Below are 20,366 nucleotides of genomic sequence, written 5' to 3'. Positions count from 1 at the left end.
CTCCTGGCCTCAAGTGATCCTTCTACCTCAGCCTCCCAAAGCGCTGGGATTACAGGCATGAACCACTGTGCCTGGTGGTGTCATTTTTTTAATTGGGTTATTGTCTCTTGTAATATTGATTTGGAGAGATTCCCCATCTATTTAATATGTTAACAGCTAATCCTTTCTTAGTTTTATGTATTACAGATGTCTTTTCCCAATTTATGGCTTGATTTTTTTTTTTAATTATTATAAGTTCTGGGATACATGTGCAGAACGTGCAGGTTTGTTACATAGGTATACATGTGCCATAGTGATTTGCTGCACCCATCAACCCGTCATCTGCATTAGGTATTTCTACTAATGCCATCCCCACCTTCCGACAGGCCCCGGTGTGTGATGTTCCCCTCCCTGTGCCCATGTGTTCTCATTGTTCAACTCCAACTTATGAGTGAGAACATGTGGTGTTTGGTTTTCTGTTCCTCTGTTAGTTTGCTAAGAATGATGGTTTCCAGCTTCATCCATGTCCCTGCAAAGGTCATGAACTCATTCTTTTTTATGGCTACATAGCATTCCATGGTGTACACGTGCTACATTTTCTTTATCCAGTCTATCATTGATGGGCATTTGGGTTGGTTCCAAGTCTTTGCTATTGTAAATAGTGCTGCAGTAAACATACATGTGCATGTGTTTTAAAAATATGGAACTGCTTCATGAATTTGCGTGTCATCCTTGCGCAGGGGCCATGCTAATCTTCTCTGTATTGTTCCAATTTTAGTATATGTGCTGCCAAAGCGAGCTTGACTTTAACTTTATGATGTCTTTTAATGAAGAGAAATCTTAATTTTATTAGGCCGGGCGCAGTGACTCATGCCTGTAATCCCCGCACTTTGGGAGGCTGAGGCGGGTGGATCACTTGAGGTCAGGAGTTCGAGACCAGCCTGGCCAACATGGTGAAATCTTGTCTCTACTAAAATACAAAAATCAGCTGGGCATTGTGGCGCATGCCTGTAGTCTCAGCTACTCGGGAAGCTGAGGCAGGAGAATTGCTTGAACCTGGAAGGCGGAAGTTTCAGTGACCCGAGATCGTGCCACTCCACTCCAGCCTGGGCGACAGAATGAGATTCCATCTCAAAAAAAAAAAAAAAAAAAAAAATTCAGATTAACTTGTGAGTGATGCTGATGAAAAAGGGACAATCCAATATATAAAACCAGAAAGCAGCTCTAATTCTATCACAGAAGCAATGTCAAAAGGAGGTGTTCTCAAATCAGACTAGTAAATGAGCCACTATGTCAAATTCACAGACATTGCTCAAGGAAAACATGCTTTCTCAACAAAAGCTGAAGAAATAAATGACACAAACCCTGAGCAGAGTCCAGCTGGCAGCCCTGTGACCTTCTATATCAATGAGGTGGCCACAGGACCGAACTGGCTCCTGGGAAAACAGGGGACAGACACCTCAACAGGCACCAGAACCAGTGGATGGACAAGTCTCAGGTTTACTGATGATCCTTGACTCTCCCAGTGATCAACAGCCACCAAGAGCAGTCACTTCTGATCTGAAGTGTGAGAATCCCCTGATCACCTCCTGAAGCAACTAGGACAATAGAGACGATGTCTTAGATATAAACACCTATCTGTACTGTCCTGAGCAAAGGAGAGTTTTGGATTTAGGAAAACCAACACTGGAGACACATTTCTCACAATCAACTTAGAGGCAGACAGTAACAACCATCCCTACTGCTGGGCACTAACCTGGCGTATCTCCCTCAATCCAACGCAGTCATGCAGGAGAAGCCACCGAGGCGAATCTACCCCAGGTTCCCCACCACTGACGTAACAGAGAGAGGGAAAGAACCTCAAGGCCGCCAAGGAAACATTTCTGTCTCTAGGATCAAGTTCTCAACGGCAGGGAGGGCAGTTTTTACTAACATGCCCTCAACCCAACAAATACTGACAACAATAATTTATTGCATCTCTTATGCTATTTATCCTTGTAAGCCATCTTAAATCTCTTGTGTAATCGAGTAAGGTGTACATAAATTTGGCAAACTCGAAACTGATCATAATTTAAAAATTTAGATTATGTCCTGGCCGGGCGCGGTGGCTCACGCCTGTAATCCCAGCACTTTGGGAGGCCGAGACGGGCGGATCACGAGGTCAGGAGATCGAGACCATCCTGGCTAACACGGTGAAACCCCGTCTCTACTAAAAAATACAAAAAACTAGCCGGGCGAGGCGGCGGGCGCCTGTAGTCCCAGCTACTCGGGAGGCTGAGGCAGGAGAATGGCGTGAACCCGGGAGGCGGAGCTTGCAGTGAGCCGAGATCCGGCCACGGCACTCCAGCCTGGGTGACAGAGCGAGACTCTGTCTCAAAAAAAAAAAAAAAAAAATTTAGATTATGTCCTAAAATATTAAATTTAAATTATGACTAGTAAGTCATGTCCACAAAAATGGCTGAGTAAGGAACTGAAAGTCTATCCTTCAATATACGCATTTTAAAAACTGGCAAAAACTGTCAGAATCTACTATTTTAAAACTTTGGAAACTAACTAAAAACTTGCAGCAATCAGAAGAACACTTAATCAAGAAAAACCAGCTGAATCTCAGCAAGAACAGTGAGTTCCGCAGCATTTTAACCTTCTCTGGTCCCATCCTGGCTGCAGCAGTGGCCTAGAAGACAACAGGCTGCCACTCTGGTGCCACCGGTCCAGGAGGGAGCATTGGAATGGGCCTCATCTGCAAAGAACTGCAGTTGTTTGTTTTGACCTGTCTATTGACTCCCTGGAAGATTGGCTCAAAGGGTTTGACTTAACCTCCCAGTGCTGAGGCATCTACTAGGGAAACAGGGAAAAAGGTTACTGGAAATATTTACAGTCAATTATTTGCTGCTGCCTGAACCACTGGATAACAGTTGAGGCAAACAATAGATTTACCAAAAGCTTGGGAAGAAAAGCTGAGGAGTAAGATGTTTTGGAAAATAAGGGTTTGAAAAGCTCTGACACATTCTTGGAAATCTAGAAGGTTCCACAAATGCCCAGGGCTGTGTACATGTTCAGGAAAGACCTGAAAAGGCCTAGGCTTCCACTCTGGCTGACCTTCAGGTTCTGTGCAAGCCGGCAGTGAATGCTAAGGGGTCACCGTCAAACGCCTGGCTGAGTGTTGAAGCTGTGCTCCAACATACACACAGACCTCATTTCAAAAGACTGGGAGATATTTTTTGTTCTAGGTGCTTAAATCTCTGTCTAATCATAAGCTGACCACTATATTAATGGAACAGAGAACTCAGTGGCCACACATGATGAAGAATATATACTATACAAAATTAGCTCAGAAAAGTAACTATACAAACAATGACTGTAACAAGCAGCCAACAAACCCTGGGGGAGAAGGAAGAATCTCATTTCCAAAGTTGTCACAGTATTTTCCAGCTTTCAACAAAATATTACAAAGCATGCAAAGAAACAGGAAAGTTCGATTCACATGCAGAAAAAAGGTAAGTAACAGAAATTGTTCAAGAGGAAGCCCAGACATTAGACTTATGGATGAAGACTTTAAATATGCTATTTTAAATATGTTCAAAGAACTAAAGAAAACCATGTTCAAAAATCTGAAACATCCATCAGAACAATGTCTCGCTGAATACAGAATATTGATGAAGAAAAAAATATTTTAAAAAAAGAACCAAACAGAAATTCTGGAGTTGAAAAGCACAAAAACTGAAATGAAAAATTCACCACAGGGGCTCAACAGCATAAATAAACAGAAAGCAGTAAGAATCAGAGAACTTACAGATAGGACAATTGAGATTATACAGTGGTGTTAGGAACAAAAGAAAAAATAATGAAGAAAATAAACTGCCTCAGAGACTTGTGGGACACCATCAATTGTACCAACATACACATTATAGCGTCTCAGAAAGACAGAGAGAAAAAGAAACAAAAAAAAGTTTGAAGAAATAATGGTAGAAAAGTCCTGTAATTAATGAGAAACATTAATCTGCATAATGCATAACCAGGAAGCTCGACAAATTCCAAATAGGATAAATTCAATTCAAAGAGCCACACCCAGACACACTGTAGTCAAACTGTAGAAAGCAGCAAGAGAGAAGTGACTCTTCAAGTACAAGGATTGCTCAGTAAGATTAACAACTGATTTCTCATCTAAAGCCATGGAGGCCAAAAGGTAACAAATTAAAAGGCTCAAAGAAAAAAATCTGTCAACCAAGAATTCTTTTTTTTTTGGAGAAGGGATCTTACTCTGTCACCCAGGCTGTAGTGCAGTGGTGCAATCATAGCTCACTGCAGCCTCCAACTCCTGGGCTCAAGCAATCCACCTGCCTCAGTCTCTCTGGGAGCTGGGACTACAGGCCAGTGCCATCATGTCTGGCTATTTTTCAACCAAGAATTCTATATCCAGTAAAACTATCTTTCAAAAATGAATGAGATCCCAAAAAAATATATTAGAAAACTCCAAGTGAGATTCATCCCAGGAATGCAAGGTTGGTTCCACACACAAAAACCAATCAGTGTAATATATACTAATAGGACAAGGTGGAAAAAACCCACACAATTAGTTTGATTAATGTAGAAAAAGTATTTGACACAATCCAACAACCTTTCATGATGAAAACACTCAGAATACTAGGAACAGAAAGGAAGTTACTAAGCATGATAAAGGGTATCTGTGAAAAACCCACATACACTGGTGAAAAACTGAAAGCTTTCCTCCTAAGAACAGGGCAAGACAAAGATACCTATTTTCTTTTTTATTTTTTTTATTTTTTTTTTTTTTGAGACGGAGTCTTGCTCTGTAGCCCGGGCTGGAGTGCAGTGGCCGGATCTCAGCTCACTGCAAGCTCCGCCTCCCGGGTTTACGCCATTCTCCTGCCTCAGCCTCCCGAGTAGCTGGGACTACAGGCGCCCGCCACCTCGCCCGGCTAGTTTTTTTTTTTTTGTATTTTTAGTAGAGACGGGGTTTCACCGTGTTAGCCAGGATGGTCTCGATCTCCTGACCTTGTGATCCGCCCGTCTCGGCCTCCCAAAGCGCTGGGATTACAGGCTTGAGCCACCGCGCCCGGCCAAAGATACCTATTTTCATCACTACGAATCAATACTGTCCTGGAAGTTCCAGCCAGAGCAATTAGGCAGAAAAAAGAAATAAAAACCATCCAAATTGGGAAAGAAAGAGTAAACCCATTCACAGACAACATTATCCATCAGAGTTGCAGGGTACAAGATCAACACACAAACATCATCTGTGTTTCTATACACCAGCAATAAATAAGCAAAAAAAAGGAATTAAGAATGCAATTATATTTATAATAGCATCTAAAATAATAAACTACTCAGAAATAAATTTAACCAAGGAGACAAAAGAATTTTTCAATAAAAACTACAAACACTGATGAAATAAATTAAGACAAAAATAAATGGCAAGATATCCCATGTAAATGGATTGGAAAACCTAATATTTTGGTAAATACTAACTATGGTACTACCAATAATTTATAATGTTTACGCCATTATTTTATGGTATTAAAATAATGGTAAAACATTATTCTAGGTGTGTTTCTGTGAGGATGTTATAGATGGGATTAACATTTAAACTGGTAGACTGAGTAAAGCAGACTGCCATCCCCAGTACGAGTGGCTGTCATCTAATTAGTTCAAGGCTTGAGTAAAACAAAAAGGCTGACCCTCTCCCTGCAGCAAGGCAGGTTCTTCCTGCCTATCTTCAAGCTGAGACATCAGCTTTTTTTTCCTGCCTTTGGACTCAAACTGAAACGATGGCTCTTCCTGGGTCTTTGGCCTGCAAGCTTTCAGACAGGAACTACACCACTAGCTTCCCCAGTTCTCAGGCCTTCAGTCTTGGGCTAGGGCTAGAAGTAAACCATCTGCTCTCTTGGATCTCTAGCTTGCCAACTCCTCCTGCAGATCTTGGGATATGCCTACCTCCATAATTGTGTGAGTCAGTTCCTTTTAATAAATCTCTAAGACTAAGACACACACACACACACACACACACACACACACACACGCACGCACAATTGGCTCTGTTTTTCTGGGGTACCCTAAGATACTACCCAAAGTGATTCACAGATTCAATGCAACCCCTATCAAATTTCCAATGGCCCTGTTTTGCAGAAATAAAAAAATTGAGACCAGGAACCGTAGCTTACACTTATAATCCTAGCAGTTTGGGATGCCGAGGCAGGAGGATCACTTGAGGCCAGGAGTTCAAGACCAGCATGGGCAATATAGTGAGACACTATTTCTACAACAGAAAAAATAAAAATAAAAATCTGATCCTCAAATTCATAAGGAACTGCAAGAGACCTCAAATAGCCAAAACAATATTGAAGAAGAAGACCAATGTTTTAGACTCATCCTTCCCTCTTTTAAAACTTACTGCAAAGCTTTAGTAATCAAAACTATATGGCACTGGCAGAAGAACAGACATATAGACCAACGGAATAAAATCGAAAGTACAAAAGTAAACACAAACACACACACACACATATATATATATATGTATGACCAAGTGACCTTTTTTTTTTTTTTTTTTTTTTGAGACACAGTCTGGCTCTGTTGCCCAGGCTGGAGTGCAGTGGTGTAATCTCAGCTCATTGCAACCTCTGCCTCCCAGGTTCAAGCAATTCTCATGTCTCAGCATCCCGAGTAGCTGAGATTACAGGTGTGTACCACTGCACCTGGCTATTTTTGTATTTTTTTAGTAGAGACGGGGTTTTGCCATGTAGGCCAGGCTGGTCCTGAACTCCTAACCTCAAGTGATCTGCCCAATTTGACCTCCCAAAGTGTTGAGATTACAGGCATGAGCTACTGCACCTGGCTTCAAGTGGCTTTTGACAGGGGTGCCAAATGAGACCATTCAGTAGGAAAAGAATAGCTTAATAAATGGTTCTAGGACAGCTGGATTAACACTTGCAAAACAAACTTGGACCTCTACCTCACTCCACATATACAAACTAACTCAAAATGGATCAACAACCAAAATATAATCGCTAAAACTATAAAACTCTTAGAAGAAAACACAGGAGGTAAATCTTTAATGACCTTGAATTTGGCAATGGATTATTAGATACAACAACAAAAGTATAAGCAACAAAATAAAAAACTAGATGAACTGAACTTCACCAAAATGAAAAACTTTCGTGCACCAAAGGAGGTAATCAATAAAGTGAAAAGACAATTAACAGAATGGGAGGAAATACTTGCAAATCCCATATCTAATAAGGGTCTAGCATCTAGAATACATATAAAGCACTCTTACAACTCAACCATGAAAGACAACCCAATTTTAAAATGAGCAAAGGATCTGTATAAATGTTTCTCCAAGGAAGATACAGAAATATCCAACAAGCACATAAAAAGATGTTCAATATCAGTATCATTAAGAAAATACAGGACCCCCACCAAGGCCCATACCGCAGTAGGCTCCTCGGGCTGCTCCTCGGTTAAAAATGGTCTCCAGGATGGTCTCTACCATGCTCTCTGGCTTATTGTTTTGGCTGGCATCGGGATGGACTCCAGCATTTGCCTACAGCCCCCGGACCCCTGACAGGGTCTCAGAAACAGATATCCAGAGGCTGCTTCACGGCGTTATGGAGCAATTGGGCATTGCCAGGCCCCGAGTGGAATATCCAGCTCACCAGGCCATGAATCTTGTGGGCCCCCAGAGCATCGAAGGTGGAGCTCATGAGGGACTTCAGCATTTGGGTCCTTTTGGCAACATCCCCAACATCGTGGCAGAGTTGACTGGAGACAACATTCCCAAGGACTTCAGTGAGGATCAGGGGTACCCAGACCCTCCAAATCCCTGTCCTGTTGGAAAAACAGATGATGGATGTCTAGAAAACACCCCCGACACCGCAGAGTTCAGTCGAGAGTTCCAGCTGCATCAGCATCTGTTTGATCCGGAACATGACTATCCAGGCTTGGGCAAGTGGAACAAGAAACTCCTTTATGAGAAGATGAAGGGAGGAGAGAGACGAAAGCGGAGGAGTGTCAATCCATATCTACAAGGACAGAGACTGGATAATGTTGTGGCAAAGAAGTCTGTCCCCCATTTTTCAGATGAGGATAAGGACCCAGAGTAAAGAGAAGATGCTGGATGAAAACCCACATTACCTGTTAGGCCTCAGCATGGCTTATGTGCACGTGTTAATGGAGCCCCTGTGAATGACAGCATGTTTCTTACATAGATAATTATGGATACAAAGCAGTTGTATGTTGATAGTGTATTGTCTTCACACCGATGACTCTGCTTTCTGCTAAATTAGAATAAGAGCTTTTTTGTTTTTTGGGTTTTTAAAATGTGAATCTGCAATGATCATAAAAAAATTAAAATGTGAATGTCAACAATAAAAAGCAAGACTATGAAAGGCTCAGATTTCTTGCAGTTTAAAATGGTGTCTGAGGTCGTACTGTGTTGGCCAAGTCTGTAAAAAGCTGGCATTCGATTTTGATTATGAAGTTCATCCAGCCCTTGGGCATTGTTATACACCAATAAAGAAGGCTGTACTCAAGAGGAGGAGCTGACACATTTCACTTGGCTGCGTCTTAATAAACATGTATGCAAGCAAAAAAAAAAAAAAAAAGGAAAATACAAATTGGCTGCTCTGCTTATGGGGCAGCCACTCTTTTACTTCTTTACTTCTATAATAAACTTGCTTCACTTTATAGATTCACCCTGAACTCCTTCTTGCATGAGATTCAATAAACCTCTCTTGGGGTCTGGATTGGGACCCCTTTCTGGTAATATCTTCCTGGCAAGCCCCAAAGGGATGATACTGAGGAGACTCCCAACCCAAAGGAAATAGACTGCTGCACTGATTGGCCAACTTTGGGTAAGTGGGATGCATTTACCTGGGTAAAGGATGGGATTGGGTTAGGCCCAACTTAGGGGAGTTAGAGTCTCTCCTAACAGAGGGATAAAGGCGCCTCTTAACAAAAGGCAAGCACACTTGACTGAACTTGGGTTTGAGGCCCAACTTAGGAAGGTTAGTCCTTAATAAAATGTAGGGGGTTGGAGGCCCCTCTCAGTGGAGTCCCTCTCGACTAAGAACCGGTTGGCACTATGGGATGTTAACTGCTATTCTCTTTGGATTAATCTGCCTTGTACTCTTTGCTGACAGCTGTGGGTGACAGAATTAGACATGTCCAAGATCATGGGACATGGGGAGCTTTTTCCTCCCCAAAAGGGGAAACTAGAGCTGACAGGAATGCTGGGAAAGATCCCTACGCTCCCAACAAGCAGCTACCTGAACTTCTGAGTCAGTGTCAGCTGCAATGGGTGGGTCTTTCTCTGGTCCCCCTGAGCTTCTCACATTCCCCACTCTGCTGCAGGCAATGCTTTTCTCCCTTTCTTTCCCTTTCCCATCTTTTCTGTTATTCAGGGCCACCATCTTGCCCAAAGACCACATGTTGAGGAATGTCCTTGAGAGCTTGATCTTGTAATCACGTGGCAGTACTTCCTCTGTCTCTGCCTGCCAGGGAACAGGGATTTTGGGTAGTAGTTAGCTCTACAAATTATCTTGAGCAGTAAAAAGCCTTTGCAAGCTCAAAATTTACTGCTCTGGGCTCCTGGGAAGAGCAATGGAAACTGCCCAATGCTGTAGCTCAGCAGTTAAGGCTTTGTCTTTTCACAATGGTGGCCTGAGTTCAGGTTCAATTTTTTTTTTTTTTTTGAGAGGGAGTCTCACGCTGTTGCCCAGGCTGGAGTGCAGTGGCGCGATCTCGGCTCACTGCAAGCTCCGCCTCCCGGGTTCCCGCCATTCTCCTGCCTCAGCCTCCTGAGTAGCTGGGACTACAGGCGCCCGCCACCGCGCCCGGCTAATTTTTTTTGTATTTTTAGTAGAGACGGGGTTTCACTGTGGTCTCGATCTCCTGACCTTGTGATCCGCCCGCCTCGGCCTCCCAAAGTGCTGGGATTACAGGCTTGAGCCACCGCGCCCGGCCCAGGTTCAATTTTTAGCCTAGAAAATGAACACCTTCTGATTGGTATTTGGGTGACCTTTGCCATTTGTTGATTCTCCTCCCCTTCACGAACTATCTTAAGTTTTCCTTTCTCTGAGCACCTGGGCAGTTACGTTTGGCAAAGTTCAAAAGCCAGGAATATTGGCGGTTTGGCGTGGCTAAAGCTGGGTAATAAGAGATGTAAAAGGACTTTTTAAAGAATGCTATGGTTAAAAGTCACTTAATTAAAACTGGATATTCGAGCTCTAACAGCCTGGGACTTTCTTAGGAGAAACAGAGGAAGCACCACACACCCTGTTTTGGGAAAACCTCTCTTTTCCTCATGGAACCCCAAGGATTATTAAACCCCAAGGATAGATCCTCCCAAAAGCTAAGGCTCCATTCTGCTTTGCACTGCATTATCGGTTTTTACTTTGGGGGTATCAGAAATTACTTCACATTATCAGACAGCTTCGATGTGTAATAACTAGGTAGGAAATACATTTAATACTTTTGGGGAGAGCTAAATGGCATGGTGGGGATACGTGGATCTTTGTGTGTCTGGATCAAAAGCATGCTCTTGACCACCTGGAAGGTATGGAGATGCCCTCACCCTTCCCCACTGAGAGATAAGACTCCTGTGGGGGATGGGCTGATCACAGAAAGGGCTGATGGGCTCTTGGCAACGAAATACGTGGTAAAATCATTGCACTGTCTTGTTCTGTAGCGTTTCTCTTTTGGGGATCCAGGATCCAATATAAAAATGGGATCCTCAAGTTCTGGGGCTCTGTCTTGCCTTCCAATTGTGCTTGCTTATTAGGCCGTAGAAACTGCATGCTTTCCTCGCCCTGTTCCTCCAGGGCTCCACCATAAAGCCACTAATCCAATTAAGAAACTGGCAAATGAAAAACCTTACAACTACTACACTTCTGTCTGTGTATTTATATGTGTTGTGTGTGTGATATAAAAGGCTTTGATTAACTGGTTTAAAAATAAGTGCTTAAATATTTTGTCAGAAAAGTAAAAAGTGTAATGCCTTTTAATTCATGTGACTTAAGCTGTGGGAAGTAAAGAAAATTTTTAAGATTATTGGTAAAATAAAGACATTTGGTCTAAATCAGATAGGTCAAATTTTAGGTTTGCCAAATGCTTTAAGTTTATAAACTGCCTCTTTGACTTTTGAAAATTGTTCAACTTACCTAGACCCATAGATTCTAGGTAAGGCCTGGGGACATGTAGGGTTAGCCATGCCTCCTAGCTATGCTAGAAAGAGTCAGACCTTATCTGCACTTCTGCCTGGTGTCCTAGGCTCCGTACCTACTACATAATTAAAACTGCATACCAAGTTTTTCACCAAAAATAAACACTGTTAAGAGTCAACAGTACAACATGTACTTGAGACTACTGGAAAAACAGTTTTACATGCAAGGTGTGTAGGGAAAGTGAAATGTGTTTTGGTAAAAGATAAGAAGACATGTGAATGTGGATTCTTTTTTTTGGCCTAGATGAAAGGGCTAAGGGATTGTTTTAAGTCAGGATTTTAAAGCTGAAGGTTTGCAAAAGTTGTGGAAATTTTGTGAAAAATTAATCTTGTAAAAGAAATTCTGTGTGTGAACATACTGGCTGAAGTTAAAGTGCAATGATTTAGTTCTGTAAATTGAACACTGGAATAAAAGCACAACAGGGTTTTCTTTTGTTTTGTTTTTTTTTTTTTTTGAGACGGAGTCTCGCTCTGCCGCCCAGGCTGGAGTGCAGTGGCCGGATCTCAGCTCACTGCAAGCTCCGCCTCCTGGGTTCACGCCGTTCTCCTGCCTCAGCCTCCCGAGTAGCTGGGACTACAGGCGCCTGCCACCTCGCCCGGCTAGTTTTTTGTATTTTTTTTTTAGTAGAGACGGGGTTTCACCGTGTCAGCCAGGACGGTCTCGATCTCCTGACCTCGTGATCCGCCCGTCTCGGCCTCCCAAAGTGCTGGGATTACAGGCTTGAGCCATCGCGCCCAGCCCACAACAGGGTTTTCTTAGAGCACTCTTTAACAAAAATTTGTAAAGGATTATAAAAGGTATATAAGAATCTTACCTTCTGGTCCGACATTAAAATTGGGTAGATTTGTCTATAATGTTTTATTAAGAATTGGGTTTACCATTAATTAGTACACTAATGCAATGGTGAAATTTGGCTTATTTGGTATAAAAATCATACAGGAAGCATTGTCAAATATGAAATGGTGTTTGGCTTTCTTTGACCTGTATTTATATAAATATGTTATTGGTATGTGTTACAAAGTAATGGGAAACTCCTAGAATTCTGATATGACTTAGCGTATGTTATTAATAATTGTAATTATTATGTAAAATCGTATGCCACAAAAGTAATCAAAATTCCTAGTCAATTGTGCCTTTAATAGTGGTTGCCTTAAGACTTTTTGTCATCCACAGACAACTGCTGTGTTGATCCTCTTCAAAAGGTAGTTTATAGTCAGCTATAGGACTTCAGCAGGTGCCCTTGGATGCAGGTTTCTAATAACTTTGGAGATTGTGACATTAGAATAGAGGTTCTTAGGCTGGGTGCGGTGGCTCATGCCTGTAATCCCAGCACTTTGGGAGGCCGAGATGAGTGGATCACCTGAGGTTGGGAGTTTGAGACCAGCGTGACCAACGTGGTGAAACCCCATCTCTGCTAAAAAATACAAAAATTAGCCAGGCGTGGTGGCACGTACCTGTAATCCCAGCTACTCAGGAGGCTGAGGCAGGAGAATCGCTTAAACTTGGGAGGCAGAGGTTGCAGTGAGCCAAGATCACGCCATTGCATGCTAGCCTGGGCGACACAGCAAGACTCCGTCTCAAAAAAAAAAAAAAAAAAAAAAGGTTCTTTCAGGACTCTCATGGAGAGCTGAAATGATTATGAATATCAAGTGGAACAGGAGTTAACTGCATGGACTGAACAAAAGACTGAAGTAATTTTTGACTTTTAGCTTAAAACGTTGCTGACCATTTTTGTTTTTCAGAACCAAGAAAACTTTTGAGCTACTTACAGCTTTTGACAACTGAGTAAAATATATTCCTGTGAACAAAACTTGGAGCATATTTGTTTTTCTCTACCTGCTTTCTCCAGAATTTGGAAACTATTCGTGAGTATTAACTTATGGCAATATAGTTATTTGAACAAGTGCAATAAGAATCTGTTTTCTTTTGCAACAGGACAAAATTAGAGAAATTGGTTATTTTACCAAGGCTTTGATGGGAATGGTGTGCTTTCTTTTAAGGACTCAAACTTGACTTATAGAGCCAATATAAGCCCCTTGGGAAAACTGGCCTCATACCTTGTCTACACAGTTCCTGTGCAGGGTTCCTGACCTGTGAAATAAAGAATGTCACTTTCTGACAGGCCCAGGAGCCCCACGTCATCTTGGGACCTCAAGAGGAGAGGCATTTCCCAACTCACAGGTTATTTGAGGGTACAAACCTATGGCTGGGCTTGGCTTTAAAAAAAGTCTTACCTGAGGTTCCTTTTATGGAATGAAGTTCCATCAAAGTCAATTTTTAAAACCCTATGTGAAAAATAATTGTTCTTGCTGCACTTTATACAAATAATCAGACCAAGTATAATAAAACAAATCAGTCGTACCATGATTTGTCTTCAGTAAAAATGGGAGACCGGAGAGAGAAAATAAATTATGTTTCAGGAACTATGGTACACCTGTTACTAGATTCTAGCCTCATCAGTTGTTTTTAAGTTTTTTTCTGCAACTTAGGCTAACCCTGCTTACTCCTGTGAACCAACCAGTGATCTCTGGCTGCTGCTCCCAAGAAACAAGAGAGATGGGTAATGTAAAAATCTGGATCAATATTCTAATTCTGGGCACATACTGGAATCAGCTGGCGACCCCATATCAGCTTGGTTTCAACAACTGCCCAGTTCATGGAAAGCCTTATTTAGTTTACTCAGGATAATTTTAGTTATTCTACTTTACTGTTGTGGACTATATTGCTGTTGTACTCTTTGTGTAGGAATGCAGGATAAGTTTACTGAATGTTTTCTTAAACTGAACACTCATTAATCTTCCAGATACCACCTTTTGTTGGAACTCAGAGTTATGAATGGCCCTCACCATACTGATGCTTTCTGACTGAGCTATTCTCTACCCTGAGTACAAGAGACCCTCATAGTTAGGCAGTAATATATTTGCCCTTATTCAGCCTGAAGAAGTTACAGAAGATGGATCTTTGTCCCTCTACAACTCTTAGGATTAAGGGTTCCCCTGTAAAAGAGAAGGGGGAAACATGTCAGAGGCGTCTGAACCAGAGAAACTCCATCTTGAATAGGGGGTGAGTAAAATAAGGCTGAGACATACCGGACTACATTCCCAGGAGGTCAGGCATTCTAAGTCACAGGATGAGATAGGAGGTCAGCACAAGATACAGGTCATAAAGACCCTGATGATAAAACAGGCTGCAGTAAAGAAGCTGACCAAAACCAAGATGGCGATGAAAGTGACCTCTGGTTGTCCTTACTGTTCATTATACCCTAATTATAATGCATCAGCATGCTAAAAGACACTTCCATCAGCACCATGACGGTTTCCAGATACCATGGCAACGTCAGGAAGTTGCCCTGTATGGTCTACAAAGGCAAGAAACCCTCAGTTCCAGATACTGCCCACCCCTTTCCCATAAAACTCATGAATAATCCACCCCTTGTCTAGCATACAATCAAGAAGTAACAGTAAGTATAAGCAGCTGAGCGGCATGGGCTCTGCCTATGGAATAGCCATTCTTTATTCCTTTGCTTTCTTAATAAACTTGCTTTCATTTAAAAAAAAAAAAGAAAGAAAGAAAGAAAGAAAGAAAGACAATACAAATCAAAACCACAATGAGTTCCCACTTCACACCCACTAGGATGGCTATAATTTTTTTTTTTTTTTTTTTTTTTTTTTTTTTTTGAGACAGGGTTTTACTCTGTCGCCCAGGCTGGATGGAGTGCCGTGGTGTGAACATGGCTCGCTGCAGCCTTGAACTCCTGGGCCCAGGCAATCCTCCCAACTCAGCCTCCAGAATACTTGGGAATACAGGTGTGCACAACCATGCCCAACTAATTATTTTATTTTCTGTAGAGACAGGGTGTCACTATATTGCCCAGGTTGGTCTCAAACTCCTGGACTCAAGTGATCCTCCCACCTTGGCCTCCCAAAGTGTTGGAATTACAGGCATGAGCCAACATACCTGGCCCTTTTTTTTTTTTTTTAGATAAAGTCTCATTCTGTAGCCCAAGTTGGAGTGCAGTGGCATGATCTCGGCTCACTGCAACTTCCACCTCTCAGGCTCAAGTGATTTTTGTGCCTCAGCCTCCCCAATAGCTGGAAGTACAGGCTCGTGCCACCATGCCCGGATAATTTTTTGTATTTTAGTAGAGACAGGGTTTCACCATGTTGCCCAGGGTGGTCTCAAACTCCTGAGCTCAGGTGATCTGCCCGCCTTGGCCTCCCAAATTGCTGGGATTACAGGTGTAAGCCACTGAGCCTGGCCTATAATTTTTTAGAAAAGGAAAATAACAAGTGTTAGTGAGGATGTGGAAAAACTGAAACCCTCATACACTGCTGCTGGAAACACAAAATGGTTCAGCCACTAAGGAAAAGAGGCTGGCAGTTTCTCAAAAAGTTAAAACATTACCATATGAGCCAGCAATTCCACTCGTAGGTATATGCTCAAAAGAACTGAAAAAAGGTACTCAAAGAAACACATGTACACGTATGTTCACAGCAGTACCATTCACAATAACCAAAAAGGTAGAAACCACCAAAATGTCCATCAATACATGAATAAACAAAATGTAATCTATCCAGACAGTGAATATCATTCAGCCTTAAAAAGGAATGAAGTTCTGATTCATGCTACAACATGGATGAACCCTGAAAACATGCTAAGTGAATAAGTCAGACGCAAAGGGCACACACTACATGATTTTATTTACATGAAACATACAGAATAGGGAAATCCACAAAGACAGAAAGCAGACTGGTAGTTACCAGTGGCTGAAAGGAGGGATAATGGGGACTCACTGCTTGTGGGTATGGGGTTTCCTTTTGGGAATGAAAAAAAATATGTTGGAACCAGATAGAGATCATGGTGCACAACACTGTGAATGTACAAAACGCCACTCAATCATTCACTTTTTAATGACTGATGTTATGTGTATCTCACCACAATTTAAAACACTGTTTAAAAACAAAAACAAACACAAAAACAAAAATGAAACAGCCAGGTGCGGCGGCTCACAGCTATAATCCCAGCACTTAGGAAGGCTGAGGTGGGCAGATCACTTGAGGCCAGTAGTTCAAGATATGCCTGGGCAACAGAGTAAAAAACCCATCTCTACAAAAAATACAAAAATTAGCTGGGTGTGGTGGTGCACACCTGTAGTCCCAGCTATTTGGGGGGCTGAGGTGGGAATCACTTGAGCCCAGGAGGTTGAGGCTGCAGTGAGCCAAGTTTGCACTACTGCACTGCAGCCTGGGTGACATAAAAGAAGACTCTCTGAAAACCAAAACTAAAGCCTACTATAACCACTTAGTCACTTGGATGGCTAAAATTTTAAAAACAGAAAATCACAAGTGTCGACAAGGATATGGAGAAATAGGAATCTTCACATATTGTTGACAGGAATGTAAAATGGTGCAGCCCATGTGGAAACAATCTGGCAGTTCCTCCAAAAGTTACACACAGAATTACCGTATGACCCAACAATTCCATTTCTATGTAAATACCAAGAGAACCAGTATGTTCACGCAAAAACTTGTTCACAAACGTTCACAGCAATAACAGTGAAAAAAAAGCAGAAACAGCCCAAATGGTCAGCTGGTAAATGGATAAACAAAATGTGGTCTATCCATACAATGAACTCTTACTCAGGCATAAAAAAAAATGAGGTACTACATATACTACAACATGGATGGACCCTAAAAACATTATGTAAGTTATAAAAGTCAGAAACAAAAGGCCACATATTGTATGATTTCTATTACATGAAATGTCCAGAATAGGCAAATTCATAGATACAGAAAGTAGATTAGTGGTTGCCAGAGGCTGGGGCAAGGGAAGAATGGAGAGTGCCTGCTTAGTGGTATGGGGTTTCTTTATGGGGTGATGAAATATTCTGAAATTAGATAGTAGTGATGGTTGCATAACATTCTTTTTTTCTTTTCTTTTTTTTCCGAGATGGAGTCTTGTCTCTGTTGCCCAGGCTAGAGTGCAATGGTGCAATCTCGGCTCACTGCAACCTCCGCCTCTCAGGCTCAAGCAATTCTGCTGCCTCAGCCTCCCAAGTGGCTGGGGTTACAGGCGTGTGCCACCATGCCTGGCTAATTTTTTTGCATTTTTAGTAGAGACAGGGTTTCACCGTGTTGGCAAGGCTGGTCTCGAACTCTTGACCTCACGTGATCTGCCCACCTCGGCCTCCTAAAGTGCTGGGATTACAGGCGTGAGCCATCACGCCTGGCCATGACATTCTGAATATACACAAAACCACTGGATTGTATACTTTAAGTGGTTTAAATGGTGAATTTTATGTTTTGTAAATTTTATCTCAATTAGAAAGTGTTTAAAATTTTTTGTGTGGGGTAAAAAACGGTGGTGGGGGGAACATCCAGATTCCTGAATCCTGCACAGCCTGGTAGCCACTCCTTACCACCACCACCAACATAAAAAAATGGCTAGCAGGCAGGACACCGTAGCTCACACCTGTAATCCCAACACTTTGGAGGTCAAGGCAAGAGGACTGCTTGAAGCACCAGGAGTTTGAGATCAGCCTCGGCAACATAGCAAGACTCAGTCTCTAAAAAAAAGAAAGGCCGGGTGCAATGGCTCACGCCTGTAATCCCAGCACTTTGGGAAGTGAGGCAGGAGGATCGTCTGAGGTCAGGAGTTCAAGACCAGCCTGGCCACCATGGCAAAACCCTATCTCTACTAAAAATACAAAAATTAGCCGGATATGGTGGTATGCGCCTGTAGTCCCAGCTATTCAGGAAGCTGAGGCAGGAGAATATGAGAATCGTTCGAACCCGGGAGGTGGAGGTTGCAGTAAGCCGAGATTGCGCCGCTGCACTCCAGCCTGGGCGACAGCGTGAGACTCTGTCTCAAAAAAATAATAATAAAAATAAAAAATAAAATAAAATAAAATAAAATAAAAATTAGCCAGGCATGGTGACACATGCCTGTGAGTCCTAGCTACTCAAGAGGCTGAGGCAGGAGAACTGCTTCAGCCCAGGAGTTCAAGGTTACAGTGAGCTACGATCATGCCACTGCACTCCAGCCTGGGTGACAGGGCAAGATTCTGTCTCTAAAAAAAAAAAAAAAATTGCTTTCAAATTTTTTTAAACAGCTAGCATATTGAACCTTATATGACACAATTCTGTTTATCCACATGTAGATCCAAAGAATTTCATAAAATCCTAAGTATCTTAATAGGAAAATTAAATAAGTGTCTTAATAGGAAAATTAAAAGTAAGGAGGAGTAAAGATATTAGAAGTCAATGTAAAACAAAGTTTCAGGGGATAATGTTTTAAATTACACGCAGAGAATTAAAGAGAAATAAGCGGCCAAGAGGACAACTGCAACCTCACACACAGACCACACTGACTGATGGTGAGGACAGAAAGCAGCCAGCACTGGAGTTGGTCACGTCTCGTTCGCAGGCCGGAACAACAATACCTACAGGTACAGCTCCGAAAGCAAAATCCAAGTTCAAAGGCCCCAAACTAAATATCACTGTAAAAGAAAGCTCCTAAAACTAAAAGGCTAATTTTTTCTGAATTATCTGTGGTGGTTGCCGGGCATGGCGGCATGTGCCTGTAGTGCCTGCTCAGAAGGCTGAGGCGGGAGGATCACTTGAGCCCAGGAGGTTGAGTCTAGCCTGACCAACCGAGAGCCCTTGTCTCTAAAAAAATAAAAATAAAAATAAAATGTCTGTAAGGGTAATTTATATTCTTTTTTTTTCTTTTGAGGTAATTTCTTTTATTTTCTTCCTTTTCTTGCTGTCACCCAGGCTGGAGTGCGGTGGTGTGAACACGGCTCACTGCAGCCTTGAACTTCCAGGCTGAAGTGATCCTCCTGCCTCAGCCTCCCAACTAGCTGGGACTACAGGCATGCACCACCACACCCAGCTACAGCTAACTTTTCCATTTTTTGTAGAGACAGAGTCTCGCCATGTTACCCAGGTAGGTCTCACCAATGTGGCCCAGGCTGGTCTCGAATTCCTGGGCTCAAGCAATCCTCCTGCCTCAGCCTGTTAAAGTTCTAGGATTATGGACATGAACCACCCGCGAGGCCTGTGATGGTAATTTCTAATCTATGACCACATCTGGTCTGTTCACACTGAGCTGTGGACAGGCAGGAATCCCCTGTGTGTTCCACACACAGGCCTATCACCAGAAGTGGCAAGAAATAAGTGAGATTGCATATTTGGAAGGATTGCGAAAACCTTTGATTAGAGTTCTTGATTTAAACATAAATACCTTTACTTCACTTGCTTATATATGGGCATAAAAATAGTTAAATTCTATTTTTATCCTAAAATTTAGATATGACAATCATAAGTTAATGGCAATTCTACAATATTTATAATAATTATGTGCTGATAAAGAAAAATTATGTAAATTCAGTTAAATGCATTAAAGATATTTGAGGCAACTTTGAGTAACTTGCCAATGAACGTTTGGCATCCTGATTTGGGGGAGCAGCTTGCAGGTTCCAATGCTCAGATGCTGGACACACGCACCTCTGGTTAGCACAGCAGTCATACACATGCTGGGAATCCGAGACCACTGCCTATTTAACAGCCCACTGCCTATCCTCACCGAGCATCAGGTTTGAGAAGATGTTTGCTTCCACACAGAGAGAAATGTACCGCTGAATGGCAACCACAGATCCACTAAGCAAAGACAGCGCTAAGAAAATTACAATGAAGGGAATTGTGTGATTAAAAAATGGCACCTATGCCAGTGCACTCTGAGGAGCTAAGGAAGGGCAACACCAGAAACTACCAGGAGCGCAGAATCTGGCACTCTGAGCTCCGTAACTTTCTTTTTTTTTTAGGCAGAGTCTCACTCTTATCGCCCAGGCTGGAGTGCAGTGGCGCCATCTTGGTTCAATGCAACCTACGCTTCCCAGGTTAAAGCGATTCTCCTGCCTCAGTCTCCTGAGTAGCTGGGATTACAGGCACGTGCCACCACACCCAGCTATTTGTGTTTTTAGTAAAGACGGGGGTTTCACCATGTTGGCCAGGCTGGTATCGAACTCCTGACCTCAAGTGATTCGCCCATCTCGGCCTCCCAAAGTGCTGGGATTACAGGTGTGAGCCACTGCACTTGGCCTGAAACTTTTATTCCGCAGTCTTCTTTAAGCAGAATTTTTACTCT

At 42.4% G+C, this 20,366-nt stretch overlaps 1 protein-coding gene, 1 non-coding gene and 1 pseudogene across 33 annotated transcripts in view; 1 reads left to right on the top strand and 2 right to left on the bottom strand.

Annotated features, from left to right (window-relative positions):
• The window catches only part of TRAF3 (TNF receptor associated factor 3), a 140,552-nt gene that overhangs the window by 46,647 nt on the left and 73,539 nt on the right, over nucleotides 1-20,366 (bottom strand). The window contains exons 1-2 of one of the 32 annotated variants that reach the window (XM_077941788.1): nucleotides 7,429-7,824; nucleotides 6,162-6,256 (exon numbers count right to left, since the gene is read on the bottom strand). The exons of 30 other annotated variants lie outside the window; for them this stretch is intronic. Coding sequence is in view for 1 of the 2 variants with exons in the window: in XM_077941778.1 (XP_077797904.1) it covers nucleotides 7,429-7,489 (61 nt within the window). In the remaining variant the exon portion in view is untranslated. Of the gene's footprint in view, nucleotides 1-6,161; nucleotides 6,257-7,428; nucleotides 7,962-20,366 lie in introns of those variants that run through there. One more of the 32 variants, XM_077941778.1, reaches the window with a different exon arrangement.
• On the bottom strand, nucleotides 674-777 carry LOC114679741 (U6 spliceosomal RNA). Its single transcript, XR_003731854.1, has one exon. It is a non-coding gene; the product is annotated as a U6 spliceosomal RNA (small nuclear RNA).
• LOC693837 (secretogranin V (7B2 protein) pseudogene) lies at nucleotides 7,408-8,579 on the top strand (annotated as a pseudogene).

The sequence above is a fragment of the Macaca mulatta genome, chromosome 7 (assembly GCF_049350105.2).
Source record: "Macaca mulatta isolate MMU2019108-1 chromosome 7, T2T-MMU8v2.0, whole genome shotgun sequence".
Classification (NCBI taxonomy): Eukaryota; Metazoa; Chordata; class Mammalia; order Primates; family Cercopithecidae; genus Macaca; species Macaca mulatta.
The sequence above is the reverse complement of the archived record's forward strand: the minus strand, read 5'-3'. Positions and strand labels throughout refer to the sequence as shown.